This window comes from Perca flavescens, chromosome 12 (assembly GCF_004354835.1).
Source record: "Perca flavescens isolate YP-PL-M2 chromosome 12, PFLA_1.0, whole genome shotgun sequence".
Classification (NCBI taxonomy): Eukaryota; Metazoa; Chordata; class Actinopteri; order Perciformes; family Percidae; genus Perca; species Perca flavescens.
The window spans coordinates 12,883,747-12,910,737 of record NC_041342.1 but is presented as its reverse complement, the minus strand read 5'-3'; the positions used below and the strand labels follow the sequence as shown (position 1 = coordinate 12,910,737).

The following is a 26,991-nucleotide window of genomic DNA, read 5'->3' as shown; positions in this document are numbered from 1 at the left end:
TATCTGTCGCTTGTCCTTTAGACATAACTGTGTTTGTGTATGTGACAGTGCTCTCTTCTCCACTCTTTCTGTGCATTTTTAGATTCAGGTTATCTGTACATTTTCAGGGGTAGATGCAGCTTTATTTGGTTTTTCACACTGGCCAAATTCCTTTTAAACCCCCAGGCTTTCAGTGCCGGGGCTGATCCCCGCAGCAGATGGACTGTGTGAATGGTTAGCCATCTTTGAGGGCTCTGACCCCTCCCCCCTCGGCTCCCTGTGTGGTCTCTAACTATTCTTGGATTCCATTCAACAAGAGGCAAGCAGGCAGGCAGGCAAGCAGGCACCACCTCCCTAAAACCCCCTCCCTCCTCCTCGCAAGAAGAAAAAATATAAGTGAATGCAGCTGAAGTTTACCCACCTGTTTTGCACACTCTAAAAGCGCTACAGCAGTTGGTGAATATAAACAGACTCTATGGGGTTTTTTAAGCCCACCATGTCACTAGAGGACGGGGACAGGCGGCTCCCACAGGAGCTGTGTGGAGGTGTTTGAGAAATCACACGCTGCTGGTGTCAGGAGAAGTGTTTTGAGGCTGTGCGCTTCACTTACACAGGAATTTAAATAAGTTCCTGTATCAGGCACAATAATAATAATAATAATAAAAAACAATCTTGTGTAAATGTAGTCACTGAAATGATTGGCTTGATGCTGCAAAAGCCTGGATTTGCAACAAAAGCAAGAGTTTGCATTTCCACAGTCTCTTTTTTCTTTGGTTTCATTTTGGTTAGTGTAAAGCTTCAGGATTACCTCTTGAGCTAATTGGCAGATCCATCTCTTAAAGGAGATGTTTAGATGTTTGTGTGCCAGTTGTTTTGCTGTGGGATTGAGCGAGTTCAACAGGGGGGTGCTGAAAAGGAATGCTGTGCCTTTAAGAGGCCGTGGCCATGTTTCTAAAGTTTCTGCCTGCCTTGTTTCCACCAATAGCCCATTGACAAAGCTGCTAGGGCCTCAATGGAGAGTAAAGTGGTTCGGTAACAAGGAGAGGTTAGTTCTCTCTCTCTCTCTCTCTCTCTCTCTCTCTCACACACACACAAACACACACACACACACACACTCTCTTTCTCTCTCTCTCTCTCTCTCTCTAATAAGACAGCTGATTTAATATTAAGTTAATATTAGTTTTTAAGTTTTATTGTACTGTTTCTGTGCATATTTCTTAACTTATAAGAAATTACATGTCTAATGCAATGTAATGGCTCTTCCAGATTGCATAAACAAAGCTCTCCCACTTGAATCCTGAATCCTGTTCAGAATAAACTAGCTGTGAATTGACACCGTATGTGTTAACACTGCCAACATGGTGTGAGCTGTATGTGTGTGTGTGTGTGTGTGTGTGTGTGTGTGTGTGTGTGTGTGTGTGTGTGTGTGTGTGTGTGTGTGTGTGTGTGGATGGGTGTGTGGGTGGGTGTGTGTGAATGTGTAAGGGGCATATGCTTCCCATCATATATTCATACTAGAGGCCGCCCCTGCACTACTCACGCATAGGACACAAACACACACACCTGTCATCTTGGCCACCTTTGCTGTGTACACTCTGCCCAGCCGTCTGTCTGCCTGCCAGAATTTCCTGACTGCGTACCCGTCTGTCTGCCTATGCTTTGTGTATGGCTGTTTACATTTCTACCTGTCTGTCTGCCTGCTCTCTGAAGTCAGGCCACCAGGACTTTTTTAATTGCTTCCTCCCCTCCTACTCCAAAACAGTGTGAAGCAGAGCACAGCAGTGGAGTCTGTCTAGAGAGAGTAGACAGGGAGGTCGGTAAAGTGTCTCTGCTATGCGTACCTGCGCTGGTAAGCAAATATACCTCCACTGTATACAGCCTTTATTTCCTATCATTTCTGTTTGCCTCAAGGATACTGGTGCATTTGCAGGAGGGAGGCATGTAACAAAAGAGTACAAGGGTTAATCATGCCTTCAGTCCTCACACCTGTATAGGTAAGAATGAAAACCACAGTATCAGGGTGTTTAGTCTGACAGGGGGATTAAGGACTATTTCTGGCTTACTGCTCAGTGACTGAAAGAATCTGAGACAGACATCACCTATCAAAATACCTTCATTTATTAACACAGGTCTTGTTTAACAAGATATGTTTTTAACATTGTATCACAGAGTAGCATATTTGTTTGGAAAGTGTCTGTAGACCTGAGGACAATACGACATTGATGGACATTGTTTTCATTATTTCTTCAGCATCATATATGATTTTAAAAGTGCCTGGATTACATTATATTTATATAATTTCACCATTTCTGTTATTTCTCTGTAAATGAAGCTTTGCATACTGTAAACATACATTATCCTATATGATTTATGTTTATTATACAGCCTTCCCACCTTTGAGAGTGGGAAAGTTGGTGTGAGCTGAGCAACGTGTGACCCAGTCTGGGTGTTGTGTTGTCCACAAGCAGAAAAGAGAGCGAGAGATCGTAAAAAGAGGTGCAGGAAGAAGAGAAGGATGAGAGCAGACATTGGGGGGGTTGGGGCCGGAACAGGGAGGAAGGTTTACAGCTAGCTGACACCTTTTTTCTGCCGTTTTGTTTTGCCTTCCCTTGTCTTACTTGAACAAACATGAAGTGTGAGAGTGTCTGAGGCATGTCGTTCTTCCACCATAAAGGATTGTGAGAGTCTGGGTTTGTATGAGAGACAAGTTGCTTATTTAAGCTTGAATTTTTTACTAAAATCTGATTTCATTTTGCAACGTGTATAATTGTTTTAAGTATTGTATGGTAAGACTTTTCAGCTCTGGTTATTCCCCTTTTACAAAGGCCCATTTGAAAAGCTTGTTTGGGAAAAGAGAGGAAATAAATGGCCTCCATGTAAAAGTGGCGGTGTTTACTCTTACATTAACTAAACTCATCCTTCTTGGCAAAGTTTGGGTGATGCATGACAGACATGTACACAGACTCAAGCTGTCCAAATATGAGTGCAGTGAGACAGGGCCTATCCGGATAGCAGGCGCACCACATGTCCCATAAAGAGGCCATGTAGAAAGAGGATAGGAAAGGGGGAGGTAAAGACCATACACAGTCCACATTGCATGAATGCATAGAGACTGAAGTGCTAGCTTAGCCAGCTATCAATGAATCAGACCAAGAAACAGATTGATTAAAAGAGAGCCTGGATGAGAGAAAAGAGGTCTGAGTTTGCGTAAACGAGCGAATGCACACGTGGGCATTTCGGCGTTTGGAGCAGTTTTTCTAAACAAACCTCAGAGCGGCACAGCAGGTAAATGCTATAATTCATCGGAGCGCACACAGCGCCCCAGTTCAGACAGAGAAAGGGAGCTCTATGAGGCATTATTGGAGGTGAATAGCGCGTGGTGGTGCCCCAGCTAGATAAATAAACTCCCAGCGCTCAGGGCCCAGGACCTCACTGGTAGAGAGAACAAACAAGACCAGAGTCAACCTGGGTCACTTCTAAATGTTTATTTCACCCCCCTTCTCACCATCCTTCAATCCAGGTCTCCCTCATTCCATCCCCTTTTTCAGCACCCCCCAACACACACACACACACACACACACACACTCTCTCTTTAACAGTCAGACCAAGACCACCCTCCAACAAATAAACACACATTGAGCAGTTATAGATACATATTACAGACGCATGGTCTTCATGATACAGGAAACACACAGACTGCTCCCTACCTGTCTTTTTGAAGCAGCAATTTTAAAACAAAAGTATTCATCATGTGGCCACATTTAAAGTGGTAATTTCAAACATATCTTTATACAGTTTTTTTTGGTGCCAACACTTTTATAAAAAGGGCCCCGGACTGTCAGTCTTTGCAACATTGAATGCAGAGTACTGAGAAAGGGTGCAATGCAACTGAAAATGGGATAATGAAAACTCAATCAATATAGTGTGGCACCCTTTCTTTCCTAGCTGAAGAGCAACCTTTGTCTTTGGTCTGCGCGAAATAAAGTGGCACCAGTCACCTTCAAGTTTGCACCATTTTGCCTCTGTCTTTACACCATGAACGTATAAAAAGTAAAGGGAGAGGGAGAAAGGCTGAACATTTTCTTGGTACTTGGGAGGGAAAAAAGAAATGGTTCTTGGGCTCAATAAATTCATTTCTCGTCTGAATGAGACCAGCAATGTGGAAAAATTTTGCCTTTCAGGCAGGGATGAATGTATGTTTCAACCACACATTAAGCAGTATTAGCGGTCAGTGGAGTGTCTAATGTGACTATTTTTCACAGTGGCCAACTCTGCCCATGATTAGCATAATTAGCAGAGGCAAGCCTATACATATGGAAATAGAAAGTGCCTAAATGCCAACCCTGGTGGAAATTTATGTGTGGTGGCTAACACCACTGGCACATCTGAATAGAATGTAAGTGAAACTGATTTTTCCTGTTGTTTTCGCTGTTTTATACTGTTTTTAAGGTGTGATCTCAGGGTGTTTTTTTTTTTCTCATGATGGTGGAAGCTGCAGGATTTAAACACATTGAAACTGATCAATTTTGATTTCTCGTGTTCACACATTAATTAGGATTTTCTCCCACTCAAAAAACCCAACTGTCTCTGACGATTAATGAACAGATAGGCTAGAGCGTGCATGTGAAGACAAAAACACACACACTGTATTTCTATAGGTAAGACACCAAAGTGCCAGCTTCTCTTTCTTGCCCCCAGCCTCACCCTCCCACCACCAGCTCTGGCATTGTTTTACAGGCTGGGAAAGTTTTGGTCCATTTGCTTTATTTTATTCTGCTGTTTGTTGGGAAACATCTGAAAGAAATTGAAGGGTTGAATGACAAAAGGGTCTGCATTCAGTCTGGAGCTGCTGCACTGAAGGACTGTATGGAGGAACGGCCCATCTGCTGGGGGCAGCCTGCTTTAGGCGGTGCCCTGGCTAGGGAATGCCATAGGGCAAGGCTGGGCTGAGGACCCAAAGTGGGGCACAGTCCTCATTCTGGTAGGTTCACATGTGACAAAAGGAGGTTTTTCTTGTGATGCTGGGTTCCAGGCCAGGAGAATAAGTTTCTCATTTGGCTCCTTTGCTGAAAATCAAAAGAAATAAAGGACCTGTATTGGAGGACATTGTGAAAAAAGAAAAACGGCTAAGAGAAAAAGTAAATGATGGATAGAAGATGGCAGCCAAGGGGTAGCTTTATGTCTTTTTTATATTGTTGCTACTCTGTGGAGGCCAGTCCTCTTCTTTCCCTTAAATCTTTTATTAAAGGAGGTTCTGTGTAGAAAGTAGCTGTTCATTACTCATTACTTCATATGTTGTCATGCCATGTAAATCCGGAAAGGGTAACTTCCAATGCACTTTGTAGCAGGTAAATGCATACATGTCACTTTCAGCCCTCTTCGTCTTGGGTCTTCCTCCATAGCAGCGTGGGGCCTTTCAGAGGCCCCCTAATCCAGCTAATCTACCACACTGAACTTTGAAGGTGGCCTGGTCTGACCTAGCATGGCCTGGAACTGGGACTAGGCCTGTAAGCCATGAAGACAACATAGAATAGAATAGAATACATTTGAAGCACAGCACTTTAAAGATGGCCTTGCCTCTGCCCTAGAAGCCAGATGTGAGAAGCCACACATATTGTGTTCGCCTTTTGGAGGGCCAGGTGGAGAGGAAATGACAGGGTCCAGTGTTTCAACCAGTGTACACACACACACACACACACACACACACACACACACACACACACACACACACACACACACACACACAGAGGCACATGTACACACATTCATACAAATATTACATTTGTACACAGCCATGAAACCATGTCAAGGCTTGTTGTGACATTTTTCAATTGCTTTTCACTTTCCCAACGGCGTAGCTGTTGTGTGGAATTTCTTTTAGTGGTAAAGCTAGTAAATGAATTCAGATGTTGCACACAGCAAAGTCGAGTTTTTTGTAAAAATTTGTAATATGGTGGTCGAGTTTCTCAAAAACATCTAATGAAAGAACTGTGGAAGTGATTTAGAAGGAGTTGTGATCATGTTATGATTGCTTTTTTTTTACTTTTTCATTTTTGATAATGTTGCCAAACACGGACTAATATTTTATGTTACAAAATTGCTAATGTACTAAAATTACCAGCCACTGGGGTGTTGAAACCCTGGGTTTCCACTGTCAAAGGCACTTTCTTCCCAGGGTGGGAAATGTTTCGGGAACTGTCTCTTTAAGGCTGTGTGGAGCGCAGGCTGAGTGCAGGGAGAGGGTAGGGGGGATTGAAAAAGAGTGAGAATGAAGAAGAAAATGAGAAAGAGGGAGTAAAGGAGAAGAGAACCCAGGACATAGAAAGAAAGACAGATAAGAAAAGAAAGGACAAGGTTCCCTCTTGAGTAAGCGGTGAGCTGAGCAGAGCTGAACTGAGCGGAGTAGTTGCAAAGCTGAGAGTTGGGTGGTTGGGGCCGGACCAGGGGTTGAGGAGAGAAGGCGAGAAAGAGAGAGCGAGAAGAGAGAGGACTGACTGGCTGCCTGGGTGGTCCAGATGGGAGGAACGAGACACAAATAGCTATAATTTACTTCAGGAGGCCTGTAATTACAGAGCCAGAGTCTCTCCGAGCCACCCAGTTCCTGTTGGGATCAAAACCCCACACTGCAGAGGTTAACATACGAAATGTCAAAAAAGGTTTAACAGATGTCAAAGAGGTCCACGAACGGAAAGGGTTCCATTTTGTAGTAGCCTTTTTTGATTGGAAATCTGTGTGGCAAGGAAACTGGGTGGAGTCGGGCAGAACTGTAACTCTAAGCACCGTTTTTACACCAAGTCAGATTCTTTGTACATGCACTTGACAGTGTGAAAATGGTTAAATAAAAGTCAAACAAACATCTTTATTTTCTCAACTACAAAGGTCTTGAGGACATTAGTATTTGTGTTGTTGTGGCTCCCTTGGAATAAAAGCTTTTAGATAGTTAGATAGTTAAAATTGTTGTACGACCAGATGTGCAAAGGATCCATCCAGCGAGAACATTTTGAGGTTTTTTTCTTCTTCTTTTTGGGATGCACTGAGAGACCCATGAGTGCTAAATAACGAGGTGACCTTATATTCTGAAACCCCTGTGTAGGTAATTAAAACCTTGAAAGCAAAGAAATATTGGACCGTGTCTCTAAGGCTCAGAGTTCTAACCTGATCTCACACTTTTGCGGCGTAGGCTGAATAGTTTGTTTTTTCTTTTCTCCCCATCAATTATAGGAGCCTGCTCCAGGCTGGGGGGAGGTGCAGAGAGCGTGAGTGGAAGAGAGAAAGAAAGCAAGAAAGCAAGAAAGAAAGAAAGAGAGAAAGATGGAGACAGACAGAGAGAAAGACGGAGGCAGAAGCTATAGAGAGTATGAAGAGTATAAGAGGAATAGATGCAGCCAGGATTGAGTGCAGCGTAGGGAAAGTGAGTAAAAGAGTGACGAGAGTTAGAATTAAGAAGGAGGTAGCCCTTGTTTCCAAACTCCCCCCTTCCCTCCCTCTCTTTCTCTCTCTGGGCTTGTCATGTAGTGGGACAGCGAGAGGGGCAGACGGGCCCTCTGTGATCCAGCGCGGCATGTTTCATGTCCACTTGGCACAGGCACAGATCCCCCCGGCTGGCAAACTCTTTTCAGGGCAACCTCCTGTAATTAGGGGGCTGGAGTCTACCGCACAGCACAACATAGCTCTCTCGCTGTTATTTTTTTCATCCCCTTTTCTATCACCACCTCTGACATCTAATATCTCTCTCTCTATGAATCTATTTCCTATTTTTCTTGTATCTCCAAGTTCGTTGATGTCTTTTACACCCACCTTTTGTGTGCCATATCAACACCACCACTTGCTGATCCCCCTAAACCAACGCTTCTCTTCTCATTATGATCTTTTCTCATGTACTCAACACGTCTAAATCAATATCTGCTGCCCTGAGCAGAGTGGCAGAGGGTTTTGGGGCATCAGAGCGTTGGTTTTCCAAATGAATAGGGCACATCTGTTTCGCAGAAGGAGCCAATGAGAAGCTGTATTACTCATTTCTCTTGGCCAGACGCTGGCTTGTGTGAAGTGCCTTCAAAACCAACACTGGCAAGGGCCAAGGGCGTTGGTCGATATATGTGTGTGTTCTTGTGTGAGTGTGCAACACACTTTGTTATAGAATCCAAATGTGTGTGTGGGTATGTGTGTCTTTGTATGAGCGTCAGAAATTCTGTGCTAATGTATGACTAATATACAGTATCTATCTATCTATCTATCTATCTATCTATCTATCTATCTATCTATCTATCTCGGAATTCATGTGTCCTTTATTCTTTGTTTTCTAGCTGGTAGTCGAGTGAGCACAGAGCTTCGCTACACCAAGGAGAAGCAGGGAGACGAGTCAGTATTTACCTCACAGATGCTTATCCAGACCCCCAAAGAAGAGGGCACCAATATTCTTACCCAGGAGGCTTTGCTGGTTCACATGGAAGCCGCCCTGTCCGCCAGCAAGGTCCAGGTGTCACTGTTTGGAAAGTAAGTGGACCACAGACATGGTATATGAAAAAGTTTCTAGTCGACAATAAAGTAGTTGTAAATTAAACATTGTTTTCTCTCTTGTAGGTCGTGGGATCTTAACAAAATATGCTATAAATCAGGAGTTCCTATTATAGAAAATGTCATGATTGAAAGGGTAAGTTCACAACAAATTGATCTGTTATTCCTATATTTACATATTTTCCATGATTTGAGATCTTTAATCATGCTTCCTTTCTATTTCCTGATCCCAGATGATTGACAAGCTATTCCCCTGTATGATAATCACCCCATTGGACTGTTTTTGGGAAGGGGCCAAACTACAGGGAGGCTCCGCCTATTTACCGTAAGTCTTGGAATATTTGACCCAACTTACATTTTCTTTTTGCATATTAAAAGATTTCATTGAAAGTCTTGGCTCTCCCTTGGCTGTCATTGCTTCCATCTGACTTGCGTTGCAGACTAGAGCTTTTGGAGGGGTCCGTAACTTTTAACACATGCTCGATGGAGACATACAGTTGGGCTTTCAGTGTTCTGTCAGTGGGTGCTGTGACTGACAGCGGCGGTCAGTAATAGAGTTCTTTTAGGGCCCAGAGAGGGACTGGAGGGGGGTGTCCTCACAGAGAAATTCAAAGAGAGAAAGTGAGGGAGAGATGCAGCAAGGGAGGGATGGAGAGAGAGAGAGAGAGAGAGAGAGAGAGGATGGCTGCAGCAGCAACTGGGTGGTGGGTTGGTAGAACGGAGGGCGGGGAGGCGGCTGCGGCGGCGGTGGTGGCAGGGGAGCCCTTTGGGTCAGACAATGGTAAGCATTCTTTCAGTTTACGAGTGAGTGTCCATCAGTGCAGAGGCCCCGGAGGAGGGAGGGGGGCCGGCTTTGTCAGCTCACGGCTAACACTCGGCATTCTCATGGTAATGCCCCGGGCTCCCAGCTCCCAAGTTGTCCAACAAATAAAATGGGCAGTATTCATGCCTCAAGTCCCTCGAGAAAGACTGAGAGAGGCTACAAGACGGTTAACAGTGGAGTCTGGGCGTATTTGGCCATTTGCAGATTCAGGTTTTTTTTCTTCTCCTTTTTTCAGGACGAAGTTCTCTTGAGAAATTGAGTCACTGAAAGAGAGCTTTTTTTTTGATCGTCAGGATTGATATTTCAATTGAGTCCTTAGTTTATAAAAGATAGTTTAGATCATAGCAGATGTTCCTTTGCAAACAAATTATTTGTTTATATTTCTGTCTCAAGCTGACAGCGGTATGTTGCATGACAAGCCAGCACATACAGAAACAAACACAAGTTTCCCATCCTTAGCATCTCCCGGTTGGCTTGTGTGAGCCACAGAGAGAGGAGAAGGGGGTCTTGGATGATTCACACGTCCTCCAAGGATTGCTGTAAATCACACAGTGTTCAGCATCTGTTGTTATTTATTAATCGTTTTCTTTACTCGTTTGTCAAGTGGAGCTGAAGAGAACTTGTGGTGGTCACTGAGGACCGTGTCCCCCTCAGCTTCTGCTTCACTTCAGCTCTGGTTTTAAATGCAAAAAAAAGAAGGATAAGATGGAGAGAGAGAAAGGGGAAAAGGGAGAGAAGCAGTTTGGGAAAGAGAGTGAGGAATAGTGAGTGTGTGAGAGAGAGAGAGAGAGAGAGAGAGAGAGAAAACTTGAGAGAACAAAGAGCAGCAATCTATGAAAAAACAAAAGGGCCCAAGCCCGGTTCACTCAAGCAAAAACTAGCTGATAAAGGAGTGTGTCTTTGCGAACAGCAGCAAAAGGGACCCTGGTATGTGGGAATAGGAGAGGAGCTCTCTTCATGAGCCATTGGAGGGAGATTGGCCCCAGAGTTGAGATACTTTAGGATTCTTTTATTTCCATCTCTTTATGTCTTCTTTCTTACTTTGTCTCACTGCAGAAAATGTCCATCGTAAGTGTTTTCTTGCACTGAATCACAGAATCTTGCCAATAATGTAGCATATTATTTACACTTTTTTTGCATATTTAATTTTAAATACCAGCAATCAATACTATTAAAGTGGATTGATTCATTTTCGGAAGGATAAATAAAACGTTAAAAAAAATATTTTTCAATGCTATCTTTCGTAGGATTTAGCTTTAAATTGATGCTAATTTATCAGTCAAGACTTTAGATAGACATTAGTGCCTTCGGCAAGTAGACTATAAAGGTCAAAACCGTGAGAAAGCCATTCATTTTAATAGATTAGAGTAGATTTATAGAACTTATTATAGAGCAAATAATGAATATATCTCAAGGAGGAGGATGGTGGTACAGGTGAGGCTGAGCATTGAGTTTATTTGTCCGTGAACATCACACAACAAACAGTGTGAGGGTTCCCCCTTTGTTTCTCCTCTTATTCCCCACCTATATCCCTCCCATCCATCCTCCCAACCTTTCCCCTTCCCTCCCTCCTTATCAAGATGTTTGGGAGGCAAAGGTAATCGTTATGACTCAGTGCAGGACATTGAGGAATGGAAGTGAGCAGGCAGCCACTGTGCCTTTTCCACGGGCATTGTGGCAGCGTGAAACAGGATAATAAACGCTATTTTATCCTGTATCTGCAGCTAGCCTCCTGCGTAGCCCGGCACAACCAGGGAGAGAGATTTAAAGAATCATAGTTTTTTCTGCTCACGGTAAAGAATAGCAGGAATGCAGAGCCATGCAGACTTGCAGGCACACAGTGAAAATTTATTTTTACAGTTACTTCTTCAAGTTATTGTTATCAGTTGCTCATCATATGTGTGTCTTTGTTCTCCAGGGGTATGCCAGATATCCAGTGGATGAATCTAGATCCAGTCAAGCTGATGGAGGAGCTGAGTCAGTTCACCTCCCTGGAAGGATTTAAGGAGATGTTGGACAAAGCCCAGGTGGGACACACACATACAGACTTACTGAATGAAGGGCTACTAATTTATGAAAAATTGCTCGCTTTTTTTCCATGTACTGAGACGTTTTTATAACGTTGTTTGATTCCTTAGGTGGGACATGCCTACATGAACAGGCCATGTCTAGACCCCTCAGACCCTGACTGCCCTCTCAGTGCCCCCAACAAGGAGCAAGGAGAGGTAATAACTCACACATAAGAAGTCAAGTTCAGTCATTATACACAAGACGTTGTATGTAGATGAAAGTAGCACTCATAACAACAAAGGCACCTAACATATTTCTCTATGGTTTTCTGTCTTTTCCTCTGCTGCTCGTCCATTCAGAGTCCTGACATTGCTGGGCGTCTCCAGGGTGGTTGCCATGGTTTCAGTCAGAAGTTCATGCACTGGCAGGAAGAGCTGATCCTGGGAGGGCGGGTCAAGAGCAGCCAGGATATTCTGCTGAGGTATGTATTTATTATGACATATAAAGAAAGATGAGACACTGCAGTTTGAGGGGATTTGACAGAGTATGTCTTTGGATTGCTCTTGTCTTATTGGAGGATGTGACTGTAAAGGGAGCAGGCAGCCAGTCAGCTTGTTAGCCGCTGTGATTGTGGAATCTGTGTAACCCTTAATAACCTAACAAACACATGCTAGGAATGCCTGGTACTGAGAGGGATCGGTTTCCTGCATGACCCCTGTCCAGGATAGGCCAATTAAAGATGATTGACAGCCACATAAAGCCCCCCTACCCTGTTACAGATTTGTTGTGTAAGGGACCAAAAAAAGAAGAAGGGGGGAAAAAAACAACTTTTCTGACGCTGACCTCTCTTTAAATGTGACGCTCTCCAGAGTTTAGTTTTTTCCTATTGATTTCAACTGGATTTAAAAGCATGGCCAATACAAATGGAGTGACAGCGTTGGGTCAGAGCCCAGATCATGATCCACACAGGCCCAACAGAGCCTTGAACGAAAGAGGATTCCAGTCCCATCTGCAAGAGCCACACTTACTTATACTCTTGGATGTGATTTATGATCATTTCTTTCACATTTTGAGCAGCGCTGCTGCTCGCTGTGTTGTGCCAAGAAAACCTAAGGACATCTGGGATCGCAGCCGGGAGACCGGCAGAAAGGCAGACTAGATAACACCTGCTTTTAGCTGCTTACATTGGCAGACAGACAGGCAGGCAGGCAGGCAGGCAGGCAGGCAGGCAGGCAGGCAGGCAGGCAGGCAGGCAGGCAGGCAGGCAGGCTGACAAATCCTCGAAGAAAGGGAACCTGCCTTTAGTCATTTACAGAAAGGCATGTCCCTGTGTAGGTTAAGGGATACCAAGATCTAAAACAGTCTGACTGGATGATTTCTAATGTGCTTCTCATGAGATGGATGTTGGAGTTGAGGTTTTAACTCAGCTCAACACACAATAAACCATGTTTGCAGGAGGAGCCAGACATCTCTAAGGTGTCCTAAGCTTACATCTGTGTCTTTTTCAGTGCGGAGGCTCTCCAAACCATGTTCCTGTTGATGAGTCCTAAGCAGCTGTACGAGCACTTTAAAGACGACTACGAGATCCACGACATAAACTGGAATGTAGAAAAGGCTACCGCCATCCTCGAGTCCTGGCAGAGGAAGTTTGTGGAGGTGCGAACATACATCACACATTTCATGTATATTCAAAATTCTCACATACGTACATATAAAACAAATGCTCACATAAAGATGGTCAGAAGTATAGATTTTTATTGTAGCCACCAAGAAGAAGAAGTAGGAGGATGATAAAAAAGGAGGCATTTCCTTGTCCCTGTGCAGTCTGCTTTGGCACACACACACACACACACACACACACACACACACACACACACACACACACAGACATACACTGTGGGACTTATTCTGCAGTGTCTGAATTCCATCAGTCTTCAGCTCCCTTGTAAAGTGAATCATGGGGCAGACCAGGGCAATAGGTGTGTTTGTGTGTTTGTGTGTGTGTGTGTGTGTGTGTGTGTGTGTGTGTGTGTGTGTGTGTGTGTGTGTGTGTGTGTGTGTGTGTGTGTGTGTGTGTATGCGTGGTAGGCCAGCCATCTCTCTCTGTCAGAGCCCTAGTTATAGGAACAAGCTGTTACAGTGATAGCTGACACCCACCAAAGGTAAAGAGAGAGGGAGGGAGAGAGGAGAGTGAGGGACATATGTAAGGGAGGAGAGGTAACAAACTCAAACGTAAACCGACAGAGACATGACACCTCATCCCGAAACATTAAAGAACAAGACGAGATCTATTTGAGATTGCGAGCGATGACTAAATGCGGACAGGTTAATAGCCTTGGGGGAGCTTGGGTCCATTCGTGGCACAGAGTGGAGAGAGCAGCCTCCCAAGCCATGTGATCCCATCCCTTTCACCTTTGACCTCACAACCTCTGGCATCTGTGCTCATTACTCCTCAGTTGTCATACATACACACACACTCGCGCACACATGCTAGCATATCTAAAAACCCACACACACATCACTTTCACACACACATCAAAGCAACAGGAGGATTTTTCTGTTAGAGGGCCCTGAAATATGGTGCTGTAGGAGAAGTTTAAGGTAGCATTGGTCAGAGGGAGGAAATTTGTTTTAATGTGGAAAAAAAAAGTTACTCAGCATGTTGTAGTACATGAAACTATAACTCCAGTGCTTTCAGTATCTTCTTTTTGTCAATCTTATTGATAATTATTTACGTAATATGCTGAAGAATGTATAATTTGGTTCATTCTTTTTAGCTGGACCCGTTTAGATAATTGATCTTTATCTTTTAGGTGGTCCACCAGAGTATCCCATCTAACTCCAGCCAGTCCCTCCACGCTTTCTCCACCACCACCCTTAACGACATCATGAAATCTTTCTCTGATGTCAGTGTCATCAGGGTGGCTGGAGGATACCTGCTTATGGTGAGCATAATAATTGATTTAAGTCAATCGATTATGGCTAGTAAGTTCATGAAAAATGTTTAACTTTACTGTGAAATAACTAATATTTAATATGGATGTCTCCTCTCTAGCTGGCCTATGCCTGTGTGACCATGCTAAGGTGGGACTGTGCCAAGTCCCAGGGGGCCGTGGGGCTGGCCGGGGTGCTGTTAGTGGCTCTGTCAGTGGCTGCAGGACTGGGTCTCTGCTCCCTGCTTGGCCTCTCTTTCAATGCTGCCACCACACAGGTACGACACAAAGCAATCTGCATACATTTTCTGTGTTACATTACTGTAAGGCTTATATTTAAAGGGGGTATTTCTGTGATTTAAAGGCCATTTTTTATGTGTAATGTTCATTTTGACAATTTCCCATCTCAGGTGCTTCCCTTCTTGGCACTAGGGATTGGCGTGGATGACATGTTTCTGTTGGCTCATTCCTTCACAGAGGCTGGAAGTAACATCCCCTTTAAGGTACTTTTAAGAATCTCCTCTCCTCTCCTCTCCTCTCCTCTCCTCTCCTCTCCTCTCCTCTCCTCTCCTCTCCTCTCCTCTCCTCTCCTCTCTAAACGTTGTCTGTTTTTGTTTTAAAGGACCGGACAGGAGACTGTTTGCGTCGCACCGGCACCAGTGTGGCTCTGACTTCCATCAACAATATGATTGCATTCTTTATGGCTGCTCTCGTACCCATTCCTGCCTTGCGAGCTTTCTCTTTGCAGGTATGTTTTGCACACACCCTCACGCGCATGCGCACAGACATAAACATGTGTACACAATCGCACACTGAGAGGCCAGAGGCTCCTTTGAAAATGAAAGAGATAACTTAAGAGAGGTGACATTCATTCAGAGCAAGGAAAGCCTTTGTTCCCAGTTTTATTGTCGCTGCACCTACAGGGCCATTTTTTGTGTTTGCGTGTGTGTGTGTGTGTGTGTGTGTGTGTGTGTGTGTGTGTGTGTGTGTGTGTGTGTGTGTGTGTATAATGTGGAATAATCAGAGCAAAGAGAGTGATAAACAGACAGAGAGAGAACGAGAAGGAGAGGGAGGGAGGAGTGGATCAGTATATCACTGGCCCGTCAAGGCGGTTTGCTCTGATCTGTGACTAACTGTGGGTGGTCTGAAACACACAAGCAAACACACACATAGATGCACACATCACACATACTTGAAACCACAGCCAGTTAGAATGTCAGCTTCAGGGGCTGGGGTGAGTGGGGAGGCAGCGGCGGTGGTGGTGAAGGGTGATGGTTTTGCTCAGACTCACAACATATATATATTCCCTTCCTGCTCCTTTCTCTCTTTCTAGTAGTTCTTTCATTCTGGCACTCTTTTCTTCTTCCTTCTGGCTCGCTTAGTATTCCTGGCTGGTGATTTAGAGTATAATGCCTTTCTTTACTTTCTGGGCTGTGGTCTGAGATACTAAAAAAGAATTTAAAAAAAGGAGCCCTGACTCTCCCCAGCTGGGTTAGGGTGTCTGTAATTTCACATACTGTTCTCTGTCTTTTCTCACTTTGTTTTTCTCATTTGGTCTCTCTGTGTTTCTTTCCCTAGGCGGCCATTGTGGTCGTGTTTAACTTCGCCATGGTGCTGCTCATCTTCCCTGCCATCCTCAGTTTGGACCTCCACAGGCGTGAGGATAAGCGTTTGGATGTCCTCTGCTGCCTGTACAGCCCCTGCTCTGACCGCGTCATCCACCTCTCTCCGCACGAGCTGTCAGACGCTGGGGAGCAGCCGCACACGCCTACGACGGCAACAACACACACGCACCAGTACTCGGCGGGATCGACAATCACCACCAGCACCCAAATCACCACCACAGTGCAGGCATTCACGCAGTGTGACGCAGCCGGCCAGCATATCGTCACAATCCTACCACCTACCTCACAGATCTCCACCAGCCCGCCATCCATCATCCTCTGCCCCACTTCACAGTCACACGGTACATATTGCTATATTAAGATCCCGACAATTATGTTATTTTGTACACAGCGTTCTCTAAAAGTCAGTATGAATAAATCACCATACCAAAATCACTAATTTCCTGCTTGTATTTCCTATCCCCAGCCATCACACCTTCCCCCACCACCACCTCTGTGCAGGACCCCTACGGCTCCCAGCTCTTCACCCCTACGTCCAGCTCCACACGGGACCTCCTAGCTCAGGTGGAGGATTCCAAATCGGGAAAGAAGTGCGTCCCACTTCCTTTCCTGCACTGGAACCTGTCCAGCTTCGCCAGGGAGAAATACGCCCCTCTGCTCCTCAAACCCAAAAGCAAAGCCATCGTGGTGGTTCTCTTTCTGGGCCTCCTGGGCCTCAGCCTGTATGGGACCACCATGGTGCACGACGGCCTCTACCTAACCGACATTGTGCCACGCGACACCAAGGAGTATGCTTTCATTGACGCCCAGTTCAAGTATTTCTCCTTCTACAACATGTATCTGGTGACCATGGATGGATTTGATTACGCCCGGTCACAGAGGCTGCTGATCCAGCTGCACAATGCCTTCAACTCTGTTAAATACGTGGTCAGAGACAGCGACAACAAACTGCCCCGAATGTGGCTGCACTACTTCCAGGACTGGCTAAGAGGTAAGAAATCGGGCTCAGAAATGTTTTTTTTTTTTTTTTTTTTTTTTTGAGTGAGTCAGGTAATAAATTACTCTCTGTCCCCCTGGGAGTTTTTGATAATTATGTCAGAATCTGGTAGAGGGTGCAAAAGGTTTTTTCAGGTGTGCTTCTTTTACTAAGGACAGTGAATGTCTGAATGAATGAATAAGTGAATGTGTGTGTGTGTGTGTGTGTGTGTGTGTGTGTGTGTGTGTGTGTGTGTGTGTGTGTGTGTGTGTGTGTGTGTGTGTGTGCCGAAGTGAGAATGTGTGAAGGGTGAATAAAAGTTCAGTCACGCTGTTTACCCCCATCCACCTGGGCTCAGGGGTGGTGCAGTAGACGGGTTGGGGTCATAGGTTATCTTTGCATGTGTGTGTGTGTGTGTGTGTGTGTGTGTGTGTGTGTGTGTGTGTGTGTGTGTGTGTGTGTGTGTGTCCCCTCAGGCCAGAACTTGTCAGAGGCCCAGTCAGGAGGAAGTGATAACCAACAGGTCAATTAGAGCCAGCTGAAAATAACAAAAAAAAAAAAAAAAATGGAAAAGGAAACTTGATATTTCACATTTTTAACGTCACTGCTCACACACACACAGACACACAGGAAAGCTCCTATAATTTTTATGATAATATAAATCAAAATATTTATAAATGACAACCACATTAATCGTTTCTCTTCTTTTCTGTGTGTTTTACCTCACACGCAGGTCTGCAGACTGCTTTTGATGCTGACTGGCAGGCAGGCAGGATTACCTCTGACAGCTATCGTAACGGCACAGAGGACGGAGCGCTGGCGTACAAACTCCTCATCCAGACCGGCTCCAAGAAAGAGCCTTTTAACTACAGCCAGGTATGTCTACAAGAGCTACACGAAATACTTCAAAACAAAAATCCACATGTCATTCTTACGACTCTGTGTGGCATTGTGGAGAACTACCTTATCAGCCGTCTTTTTACCATTTGTTCTGACAGAAACTCAACACATGAATGGCCATTCAATTTTAGAATTTTTGTAATCTCTCTAGCTGACTTCTCGTCGGCTGGTGGATGCAGAGGGTTTGATCCCGGCAGAGGTGTTTTACATTTACCTGACAGTCTGGGTCAGTAATGATCCTCTGGGCTATGCTGCCTCCCAGGCCAATTTCTACCCCCATCCTAGAGAGTGGATTCACGACAAGTATGACACTACAGGGGAGAATCTGCGCAGTAAGTATCTTATGTTAACGCATTATTTAGGCGAGAGTGGATACACCTAAAAAAAAATGCCATGCAGTACAAACAGCAAATGATCTCAAATCTCACCTTTTATCTTCTCTTGCAGTCCCAGCTGCAGAGCCCCTGGAGTTTGCCCAGTTCCCCTTCTACCTGAACGGCCTTCGCCAGGCCAGCGACTTTGTGGAGGCCATCGAGAGTGTGCGCTCCATCTGCGACGAGTTTAGTCGCAAGGGCGTGTTAAACTACCCTAACGGATACCCCTTCCTGTTCTGGGAGCAGTACATTGGCCTCAGACACTGGTTCCTGCTGGCGATCAGCGTGGTGCTGGCCTGCACCTTCCTGGTCTGTGCGATTCTCCTGCTCAACCCCTGGACTGCCGGCATCATTGTAAGCAAGCAATCAGTTTGCCCGACAACTCTTCATCATACCTCTTCCTCATCCTCAACCTTCCTATTGCTCCTACATTCTCTACCTCATGCTACCTCAACAACATCATTAGCCCCTTCCTGCTCTCACTTTCTTCTCACCCTTCTCAGCACAGCTCAATAACACTGTCTAGGGGGCCCCTTTTTCTCTGTGGAGGGCCAATACGCACGCGCACACACACACACACACACACACACACACACACACACACGGGGACCTTTGTCATTCTAATGTAGGCTGGGCCAGCCTTAGAAAAGGAAATGCAAAGGAGCAAGAAAGGCTTTGCCCTCCTGAAGCCTCTACCTCCAACTCCCTCACTGCTTTTGTCAGAGGGAGAGGGAGAGACTTTGGGACAGGACAGATCTGCTCAGTTGCGACCTTGGCCTGCTCAACCCATCCATCAGGGATGTGTGTGTGTGTGTGTGTGTGTGTGTGTGTGTGTGTGTGTGTGTGTGTGTGTGTGTGTGTGTGTGTGTCGTGCGTGCGTGTGCGTGTGTGTGTGAGAGAGAGAGAGAGAGAAAGAGACAGTCTGAGTGTTCAGCGATTGGAAAACATTTCACACACAAGCTGGTGGGACCGGTGGTCCTTAAGGGCCCCCCAAACGAACACATACACAAATCCACATATCCCCGACCACTGGGGGGGCTGCAGTGTAGCACAACAACAGTGCCAGTTTCAGTTGGAATGTGTTTAATTTAAGTAGGGGTCCGTAGCAGCACTGATTGAGACAGCGACATAACACAGACTCTTCAGACAGAGAGAGAGAGAGAGGCACAGCTACATGCATGTACGGTTTCTAAGCATCAGCCTGCCTGTGAAGGTTTCACTGTATGTGGTCGAGCAGTAAAACAGCTTTTATTATTTCCAATTTAACCGTGCCCCAGCTCGGAGCCCCTGCTGGGATCAAAAACTCCTGTTGGCCAGGAACTGTTTTCTCCTCCTTCTTTTCTAAGACTGGTTGTTGTTGTTGTTGTTGTTGTTGTTGTTTGCATTGAGGTTTACAGTAATATCACACTTTTACTATTAAGACATTAGTAAACCGAAACACTGAATTACACTGCAAGATGTTGCATTAAAATATCGGAAACAATAAAATAAACAAACAGGCTGCTATCTCGTGAAAAACAAGATAATTTGTTTTCCACAAACCCAAACAGATGTGTATGGGGTTCTGATAGTGACAGAGTGCCCACACTCTGTTGTCTCAGGCGCTGTCAATCATTTCCACAACCTCTGAGAAGGAAGAGGAGAAAGAGAATGAGGGAGGGAGGGAGGGGAAGGGTGGGTAATTTGATGCCATGTGGTTGAGACCCTGAGCACAGGGTCAAACATTGTGTGGGCTGAAGAGGCAAAAGGGCTCAACTCAGTCACTAAGGAAGGCATTTTCACTTTTATTGTTAACATGCTTTTATTTTTGTTTCCTAATCATCTCACTGTTTCTCAAATACGGGCAGTTAGAAATGATTCACTTTGTAACGCTTTCTTTCCATGGCTTTATTTCAGGTGTTTATCTTGGCCATGATGACGGTGGAGTTGTTTGGCATCATGGGTCTGATTGGAATCAAGCTGAGCGCCATCCCTGTAGTCATTCTGATTGCCTCTGTGGGCATTGGGGTGGAGTTCACCGTTCACATCGCACTGGTAAGTCAAGACTCAGCACAAAGCAAGAGAACACACATGGATTAACTGTTAGGGGGACTAAGCTCCTACACTTAAACACCTACTTTACTTGAAACCTGATGCTTTGGTCTAAATGTTAAAACCTACTACAGATTTAGACATATGACCATACTATTTGCCTACCTCAGGGTAATATTTTGTATTTTTTTTTTATTATTGATTAAATGTATTTGTCTCGCTACAAGGATTTGTAATTGACATTTTATGAAAGCAATAAGCTGCATTGCAAACATTTGTTTTAAAATCAGTGCAAAGCATAGAATCCTGTGGCTCAATGCCTACATTGGAGAGTGGAACAGGTCAAATAGGTGTCATTAAAGATTTACAAGGAAAGTTTTGGCTTCCGAGTTTATGCTGGCAGCTTTTTAGCATAGTGTACTGTCTTGTAGTGTAGCGTTGTGATTCCCAACAAAAACCAAATGCAGGAATGCCAAGCCTCGCCGCAAGCACAAGTTTTGGGTGATAGGCAAGATTTTCAACTCATTTCTCCTCCCCTCCGCCACAGGGCTTCCTGACAGCGATTGGCAACAGAAACAAGCGCTCGGCAGTGGCTCTGGAGCACATGTTTGCCCCGGTGGTCGACGGAGCGATCTCCACGCTGCTGGGTGTTCTCATGCTGGCAGGGTCAGAGTTTGACTTCATCATGAGGTGAGACACTGTGTGTGCTGCATCTGTGTGTATGTGTGTGTGGCGATGTGATAAATTTGTGCTTCTGTGTGAGAGAGTGACAGTATTCACTCACACAGCGATGGTGTCTGCACCCTCCACAGCCCATTTGTTACCTTCAGAAGTAGCAGTGTTTTGGTTGTACGCCATGTGTGTGTGTGTGTGTGTGTGTGTGTGTGTGTGTGTGTGTGTGTGTGTGTGTGTATGTCTGTGTGAGGAGCCAGTTGTCTAGCCTCACTTGGGGACAGGAGGAAGCCTTGTGGGGGGTCAGGGGTGCATGCAGGTGGAAATGTTATACCCCTATTTATGCACACACACAGTGAAAATATGCACCTGGTTCTGTCACTCTGGGCACACACACACCCATCTCCCCAACGTCAGAGCACAACAAATGGGGAAAACATCAAGGGTGTGTAGCAGCTGCTCGTAAACATGGAAGTGTTTTGCTACCCACTGGGTGATGTCTCCCTCTCTCTCTCTCTCTCTCTCTCTCTCTCTCTCTCTCTCTCTCTCTCTCTCTCTCTCTCTCTCTCTCTCTCTCTCTGTCACACACACATACAACAGGCAATCTGTAAAAATTCCTATCATCCGTTTGGCATTCTGTCCCTCCTAGTTGGGTGCTAAAGTGGAGCTAAATTTGAACTGGTCAGCCAGTCAGATGGTCTGAAGCCCACCAACAGACATCACTCCCCTCTGTGTGTGTGTGTGTGTGTGTGTGTGTGTGTGTGTGTGTGTGTGTGTGTGTGTGTGTGTGTGTGTGTGTGTGTGTGTGTGTGTGTGTGTGTGTGTGTGTGTGTGCGTGCGTGCGCCTGCATGCGTGCATGCATGCATGTAAATTGTGTGTACTTGTGTGTGCATGTGTTTTCTACCACTGTTTCATGGTCAGAGTGGAAAAAAAGGCGAATAGCTCGATGTTTTTCAGCCAAATGTGGTCTAGGCCCAAACCCCAAACCACAACCTTGAGCTCACAGACTGCAACAGGCCTCCATGACATAAAAAGCTCAGTTTTTCTGCAGAAATAGTGACAGAAGCGGAGAGAGAGGAGGAGAAATACTCTGAGGGTGGCTTCTTTGCAAGGATATGAAGTCCTGGTGGGTGGGTAGATTAACGTATCCTCCACAGTGTCGGATTGGAAAGATAAAGAGGTGGAAATAGGGAATAGAAATTGAAAGGAAATGGGAAGTAGGACTGGGAAGAAGGAAGTCAGAGAGAGCATTTTTTCAGCATGTTGTTTTTCTTCTTTTCTCCCATGGTTCTGTGCTAGATAATTTTCAGAGGAGGGGGGGAGAAAGAGGGACAGAAAGGTTTAGTTTCTCTGTTGGAGGTCTTGTTTAGCTGTAGCTGTAGCTGTGGTCGGGTGAATGGGGCAAGCCAGAGCTGGCTAGCCGGGGAGTAGCATAAATATACTGCTGTAAACATCTCCTGGCCTTGTAATGCACTGAATAAACAGCAGGCCTAATTCAGCTTGGCTCAGAGTCCTCTCTCTTATGCACACACATGCACGGCACATATGAGTGCACACATACACACACAAGGAGAAATGCACATATGTACAGGCATGTAAACACTTACGCTCTCTTTCTCTCACACACACATACACACACATGGCTCCTCAGGCCCTGACAACAAATGGAAAAGATTACAGTTTATATAAACAACAGAATTCCTAACAGTGAGACACTGTTGGAGGTCCCACCAACGTCTCACTCTCTTTCTTTCTGTCTCACTTTCTCTTTTTTTCACCATGTGAAGAAGTTATTTTGTAGTGAAATAAGCAAGTGAGCCAAAGAGTGGAAAGGATGACAACCTATTTGCGATTTCAGTGTCCATGCTTTCAATTCAATAAAGCGTACAGATTAAATATCTGCGTGTGGTGTCGTTGGCTTGAGCACACAGCAAGACATTGAAAATATCTCCCTCAAGTGTTTTGTCAAAAGTGGTTAGGATGACATGCTTTATGGACAGGTTAAAGAAGAAAATATGTCAGCAAGAGTGGGGGGGCTGACACTGGTGCGGATAAGAGTTGCGAAATAACACCCAACATGAAAACCAGGAACCTTTTCCTGAAGAGTGACCTTTGTCAATTGAAGTAGTAGTAATAATCACTGCAGTAGTCCATTCCGAGGAGAGAAGCATATTTCCAGAACACCACGCAGCTATTATCCCTGTCCTTGTTGGCTTTTCTTTTTTTTTTCATTCCAACAATCATTTTTTTCCTCCCCCTTTATTTTACCTCTTTAAGTCTGGCTAGTGGTTAGCATCTCACTGTCTCTCTCTCGCTCTGCTTTCTGTTAGTGTTTAAGTGGAGTCCTCTCTAATTTTCTTGGGAAGCTCTTTCTTGTGGCCTGCCTCCACCCCTGGCCTCCTCAGAGCTCCACTGAGAAGCACGCGCACACACACACACGCAATCACACACACACACACACACACACACACACACACACACACACAGTGTGAGTGAAAAACAGAGCGAGAGAAAGTCTTGTAGCAGCAGCAGTAGAGGCATCAAAGCATGTTTTAGTTGGACTGAGCTGGGAATCAGATTTGCCCTCCCTGCCTTTGATACACAAACACTGGGCTTTCCCTGACTTCTTCCCCTGAGCTACTTCCCTTCCTCATGTGCCAACTGCAGTATGTTTATGTGTGTTTGGGGTTGTGCAGGGGCATGTGTGTGTTTGTGTGTTCTTGTCCATACAAAACATCAGACCACTGTGGTCTTGTCCATTTGTGTGTGTGTGTGTGTGTGTGTGTGTGTGTGTGTGTGTGTGTGTGTGTGTGTGTGTGTGTGTGTGTGTGTGTGTGTGTGTGTGTGATCTAGCTGATGCAGTCGCAATTAGCAGTCGCTACCAGCTAACAAGAAGAGATACCACTAACTAGTTTTAATTAGAAACTGGTTTTTCCTCGCACTAACTGTATCTTCTTTAGGTTCCTGTTCAAACTAACGTATACCTCATCTCTCCATTGTTCAGGTATTTCTTTGCTGTGTTGGCTATACTCACTGTATTGGGGATGCTGAATGGCTTGGTCCTCCTGCCAGTCCTCTTGTCCATGATGGGCCCTCCAGCTGAGGTCACCCCGGTTGACAATGCCAGCCGCCTGCCGACGCCTTCCCCTGAACCCCCGCTGCCTCCACCTATGACCCACCATGGGTACTACACGGGCCACCACAACCCACGGTCGTCTCGTCAACAGGCTTTTTCGGAGTCGTCAGACTCTGAGTATTACTCGGAGATGACCACCACGTCAGGGATCGGGGAGGAGGATTATAAGTACTGTGACCAGAGCGCGTACATAGCATCGCAGACCAGCGTTCCACCTGCAACATCTCACATACTGCTGGAAGCCAGCAAGAATCCCAGCTTCCCCAAGCTTACGGTACGCTGCATGAGCACACTGATAAGATTGAAACCCTTCCTGTATGTTCAAATGTGCTTCAAATTTGTGTTTTTCTGCAAGTAAACAATGAAACATTATTTGTTGTAGGTGGTGAAGCCATTCAGAGAAAATGCAACAGGCACTGGCGGAAGGATAGAACCATTAAATGAATCCTCGCACAACGCACAGTCACCTCTCGGCTCCCAGGTTACATGTTGGGATGGAAACAAGCAGCAGCCGGGCCTCCAGAGGCTCCAGGCACAACACTTACCCAGCGACAGAGCTAACTTCCCTGGGAGGACTTGTCAAAGTGGCCCCAGGCTGCAGAACGCCAGAGGGCCTCAGCCAAACAGGACTAAAGGGCCGAGCTATAGCAATAGCAACTCCGCCCTGCCGACGGGCTGCACAGGGGGACCTGTTACCATGGTAACGGCCACAGCCTCTGTGACGGTGGCTGTGCATCCAACCTTGCCAGGGGCAGCATACCAAGGCTACATGCATGAAGGTTTTGACACGGACAGTGAGTTGGACTGTTTTGAGGCTGCTAAGAGGACTGGTGACAAAACAAACTTTTCTTCATGTAAGAGAGACTCTTTAGAGCTCCAGGACTTGGAAGCAACGCAGAGCCAGACAGAGCATCAAATCGGCAAGACAAAAGGTGAGTTCGTAACCAGTCAATCTCAGATTTACCTGACTTTCAATCTTCTAAAAATGCATATTGAGAGCTGACATTTCACCGAAGAACAAATCAAGGAATACATGTAGTTTTCTAATCGGATTTCCATTCTTTCTAGCCTTCATTTCTCTTTCTTTAAATGCCCGTTTTGCAATGTCTGACCCTTTTCTCTTGTCTCTGTTTTTTCTGCTGTAGGTGGGTTGAGGATCCAGGCAGCCAAAGATTGCTAGACTGTCTGACACACCCTGCCGAGTCTCTGGCTGCTTCTCCAGAGCACCTTGGCGCATCACATGGCGTCACATCACATGTTGAACTCTCAACTGTACATAGACTTCACACAAAAAGGAGAGGATTTATTTCAAGGACATATTAAGAGAAAATGACATTTTAAGAATTATATAAATCTATGAGTATATATTTTAATACTAAACAAGAAGGAAGCTATTTAAAAGAGTACTGTATAACTTGGGTATACTCTTGTGTAAAAGTTCAGATGTAAAAGATTATTTTTTTGTGGGGCGGTTGATTGTTTTTCCCCCCACAGTGTATAGAATAAGAAATGTGCTATATGTAAAAAAGTGAGATGTTATTAAGATATTAGGCTATTGAACATACATGGTCAGTGTTTTATTTGTATTATGTTCTTTTTTTTTGCTGCTACACACTACAAAATTTTAAGTGATTTGCCTTAAAAAATGCAGTACCCTTTTCTCCCCCTCTGGTTTTACAGTGTTTTACTGTGAGATATTCTGCATCTGAAACACTCTCTGTTGTAGTTTAATTATAGATGCTACCTGTCACAGTGTGCACTGTAGAAAAAAAAAGAAAGACAAAAAAGCAGAGAATTACACAGCAGATACTGTTTTCTTAACAGTAGAAACCGTCGTGCCTTCAATTTGTCTCCTTATCCTTGTCATCAGCATTCAGCGCTCAGTATTATGTCTTTGCTTTGGTGTATGTATGTTTTGTCTCGTTCAGAAACAGAATGTTTGTCAAGAAGCAGTAGTAGATTGACGTTTGCCAGTTATCACCATTATCTGTCCATCTATCTGAATATTGCTGAATGTCATTAGTCAGCCAGCATGCTGACAGAGTCACACCCAACTCATTTTTCATGTTACATCTTTGTCTGGGTGTCCAAACGTCTTCTGCAGTTTTAAACTACTTGAAGGAGCTGTGATAAGATTTTTTTTCTTCAGCAGTTTTTGTAAGCTCTACAGTGGGTGAATTAACATTTGTCACTTAGTGTTTGACAATTGTTCACCTTCTTGTATTATTTTGAAAGGGAATTATAAAATCCAATGCAAAGGGAGTGATTTTATTATATTATTTTTATTTTGCTGGCTGCTTTAGAGTTGTAACACGCTCATGTTGTTTCGACCCTGTGCAAATATTACATTGTGTAAACTGGTTCAGTCTTCATAATGCTCCAACCTGCTCTGACTCACTTTCTAATGTCTCACTCTTCTTGCTAATACAAACCTCATATATGCCACATTACATTTTCTTTCATTCTTAGGATTTTCATGTAATTTGCTTTACAAAGTTTCCATTGTTGTTGTTGTTCAGTATTGGTCTCATCACTGCCGGGTTAAATTGCAGGGAAAAACTTGCGGATCTATTTTTTCATTTCATTTTTTAAGTGGCAGCTTTGTTTTCTTTTGTACATATGAAAGAAAAGTTGAGTAGCTACTGTGCAGTTGTGAATACTTAAGCAGAATGAGCAAAGCACCATTTACAGTTTGATCAGACCGTAGACCACCAGCAGGTGTTGTCAGACAGTGGTGAGGAGTTTAAAAGGGAGGGGGGGGAGCTCCTGCATTGGTTTGTAGTTTATTTCAAAAAAAAAAAAAAACGTTAATGTCATGCCATATAAATTATTTATATTAAAATTTTATTTTTGTAGTTTGTACAGATGTTAGTATCTAGACTGAAGTTCTATTTTTAAAGAGTGAATATATATATTATATATAAATATATCTATTTGTTGCCGAGTTTGTTTTTGTTTTGTTTGCATTTTTTTGGGATTTTTGGGATGGGGGTTGTGGGTGGGAGGGGTTGACAACA

The 26,991-nt window shown here is 44.6% G+C and overlaps 1 protein-coding gene across 2 annotated transcripts in view; it reads left to right on the top strand.

Annotated features, from left to right (window-relative positions):
* ptch2 (patched 2) overlaps positions 1–26,710 on the top strand; it is a 29,893-nt gene extending 3,183 nt beyond the window's left edge. Inside the window, exons 3-23 of one of the 2 annotated variants that reach the window (XM_028594040.1) lie at positions 8,283–8,472; positions 8,560–8,629; positions 8,727–8,818; positions 11,235–11,343; positions 11,455–11,541; positions 11,686–11,807; positions 12,835–12,982; positions 14,140–14,271; positions 14,382–14,537; positions 14,670–14,762; positions 14,882–15,007; positions 15,838–16,225; positions 16,351–16,875; positions 17,594–17,736; positions 17,912–18,092; positions 18,208–18,488; positions 20,031–20,168; positions 20,713–20,855; positions 23,843–24,248; positions 24,357–24,906; positions 25,120–26,710. In XM_028594040.1, the coding sequence (XP_028449841.1) occupies positions 8,283–8,472; positions 8,560–8,629; positions 8,727–8,818; positions 11,235–11,343; positions 11,455–11,541; positions 11,686–11,807; positions 12,835–12,982; positions 14,140–14,271; positions 14,382–14,537; positions 14,670–14,762; positions 14,882–15,007; positions 15,838–16,225; positions 16,351–16,875; positions 17,594–17,736; positions 17,912–18,092; positions 18,208–18,488; positions 20,031–20,168; positions 20,713–20,855; positions 23,843–24,248; positions 24,357–24,906; positions 25,120–25,154 (4,115 nt within the window). In that variant the 3' untranslated portion in view covers positions 25,155–26,710. Of the gene's footprint in view, positions 1–8,282; positions 8,473–8,559; positions 8,630–8,726; positions 8,819–11,234; positions 11,344–11,454; positions 11,542–11,685; positions 11,808–12,834; positions 12,983–14,139; positions 14,272–14,381; positions 14,538–14,669; positions 14,763–14,881; positions 15,008–15,837; positions 16,226–16,350; positions 16,876–17,336; positions 17,414–17,593; positions 17,737–17,911; positions 18,093–18,207; positions 18,489–20,030; positions 20,169–20,712; positions 20,856–23,842; positions 24,249–24,356; positions 24,907–25,119 lie in introns of those variants that run through there. The other variant, XM_028594041.1, reaches the window with a different exon arrangement.
* The last annotated feature ends 281 nt before the right edge of the window (positions 26,711–26,991 follow it).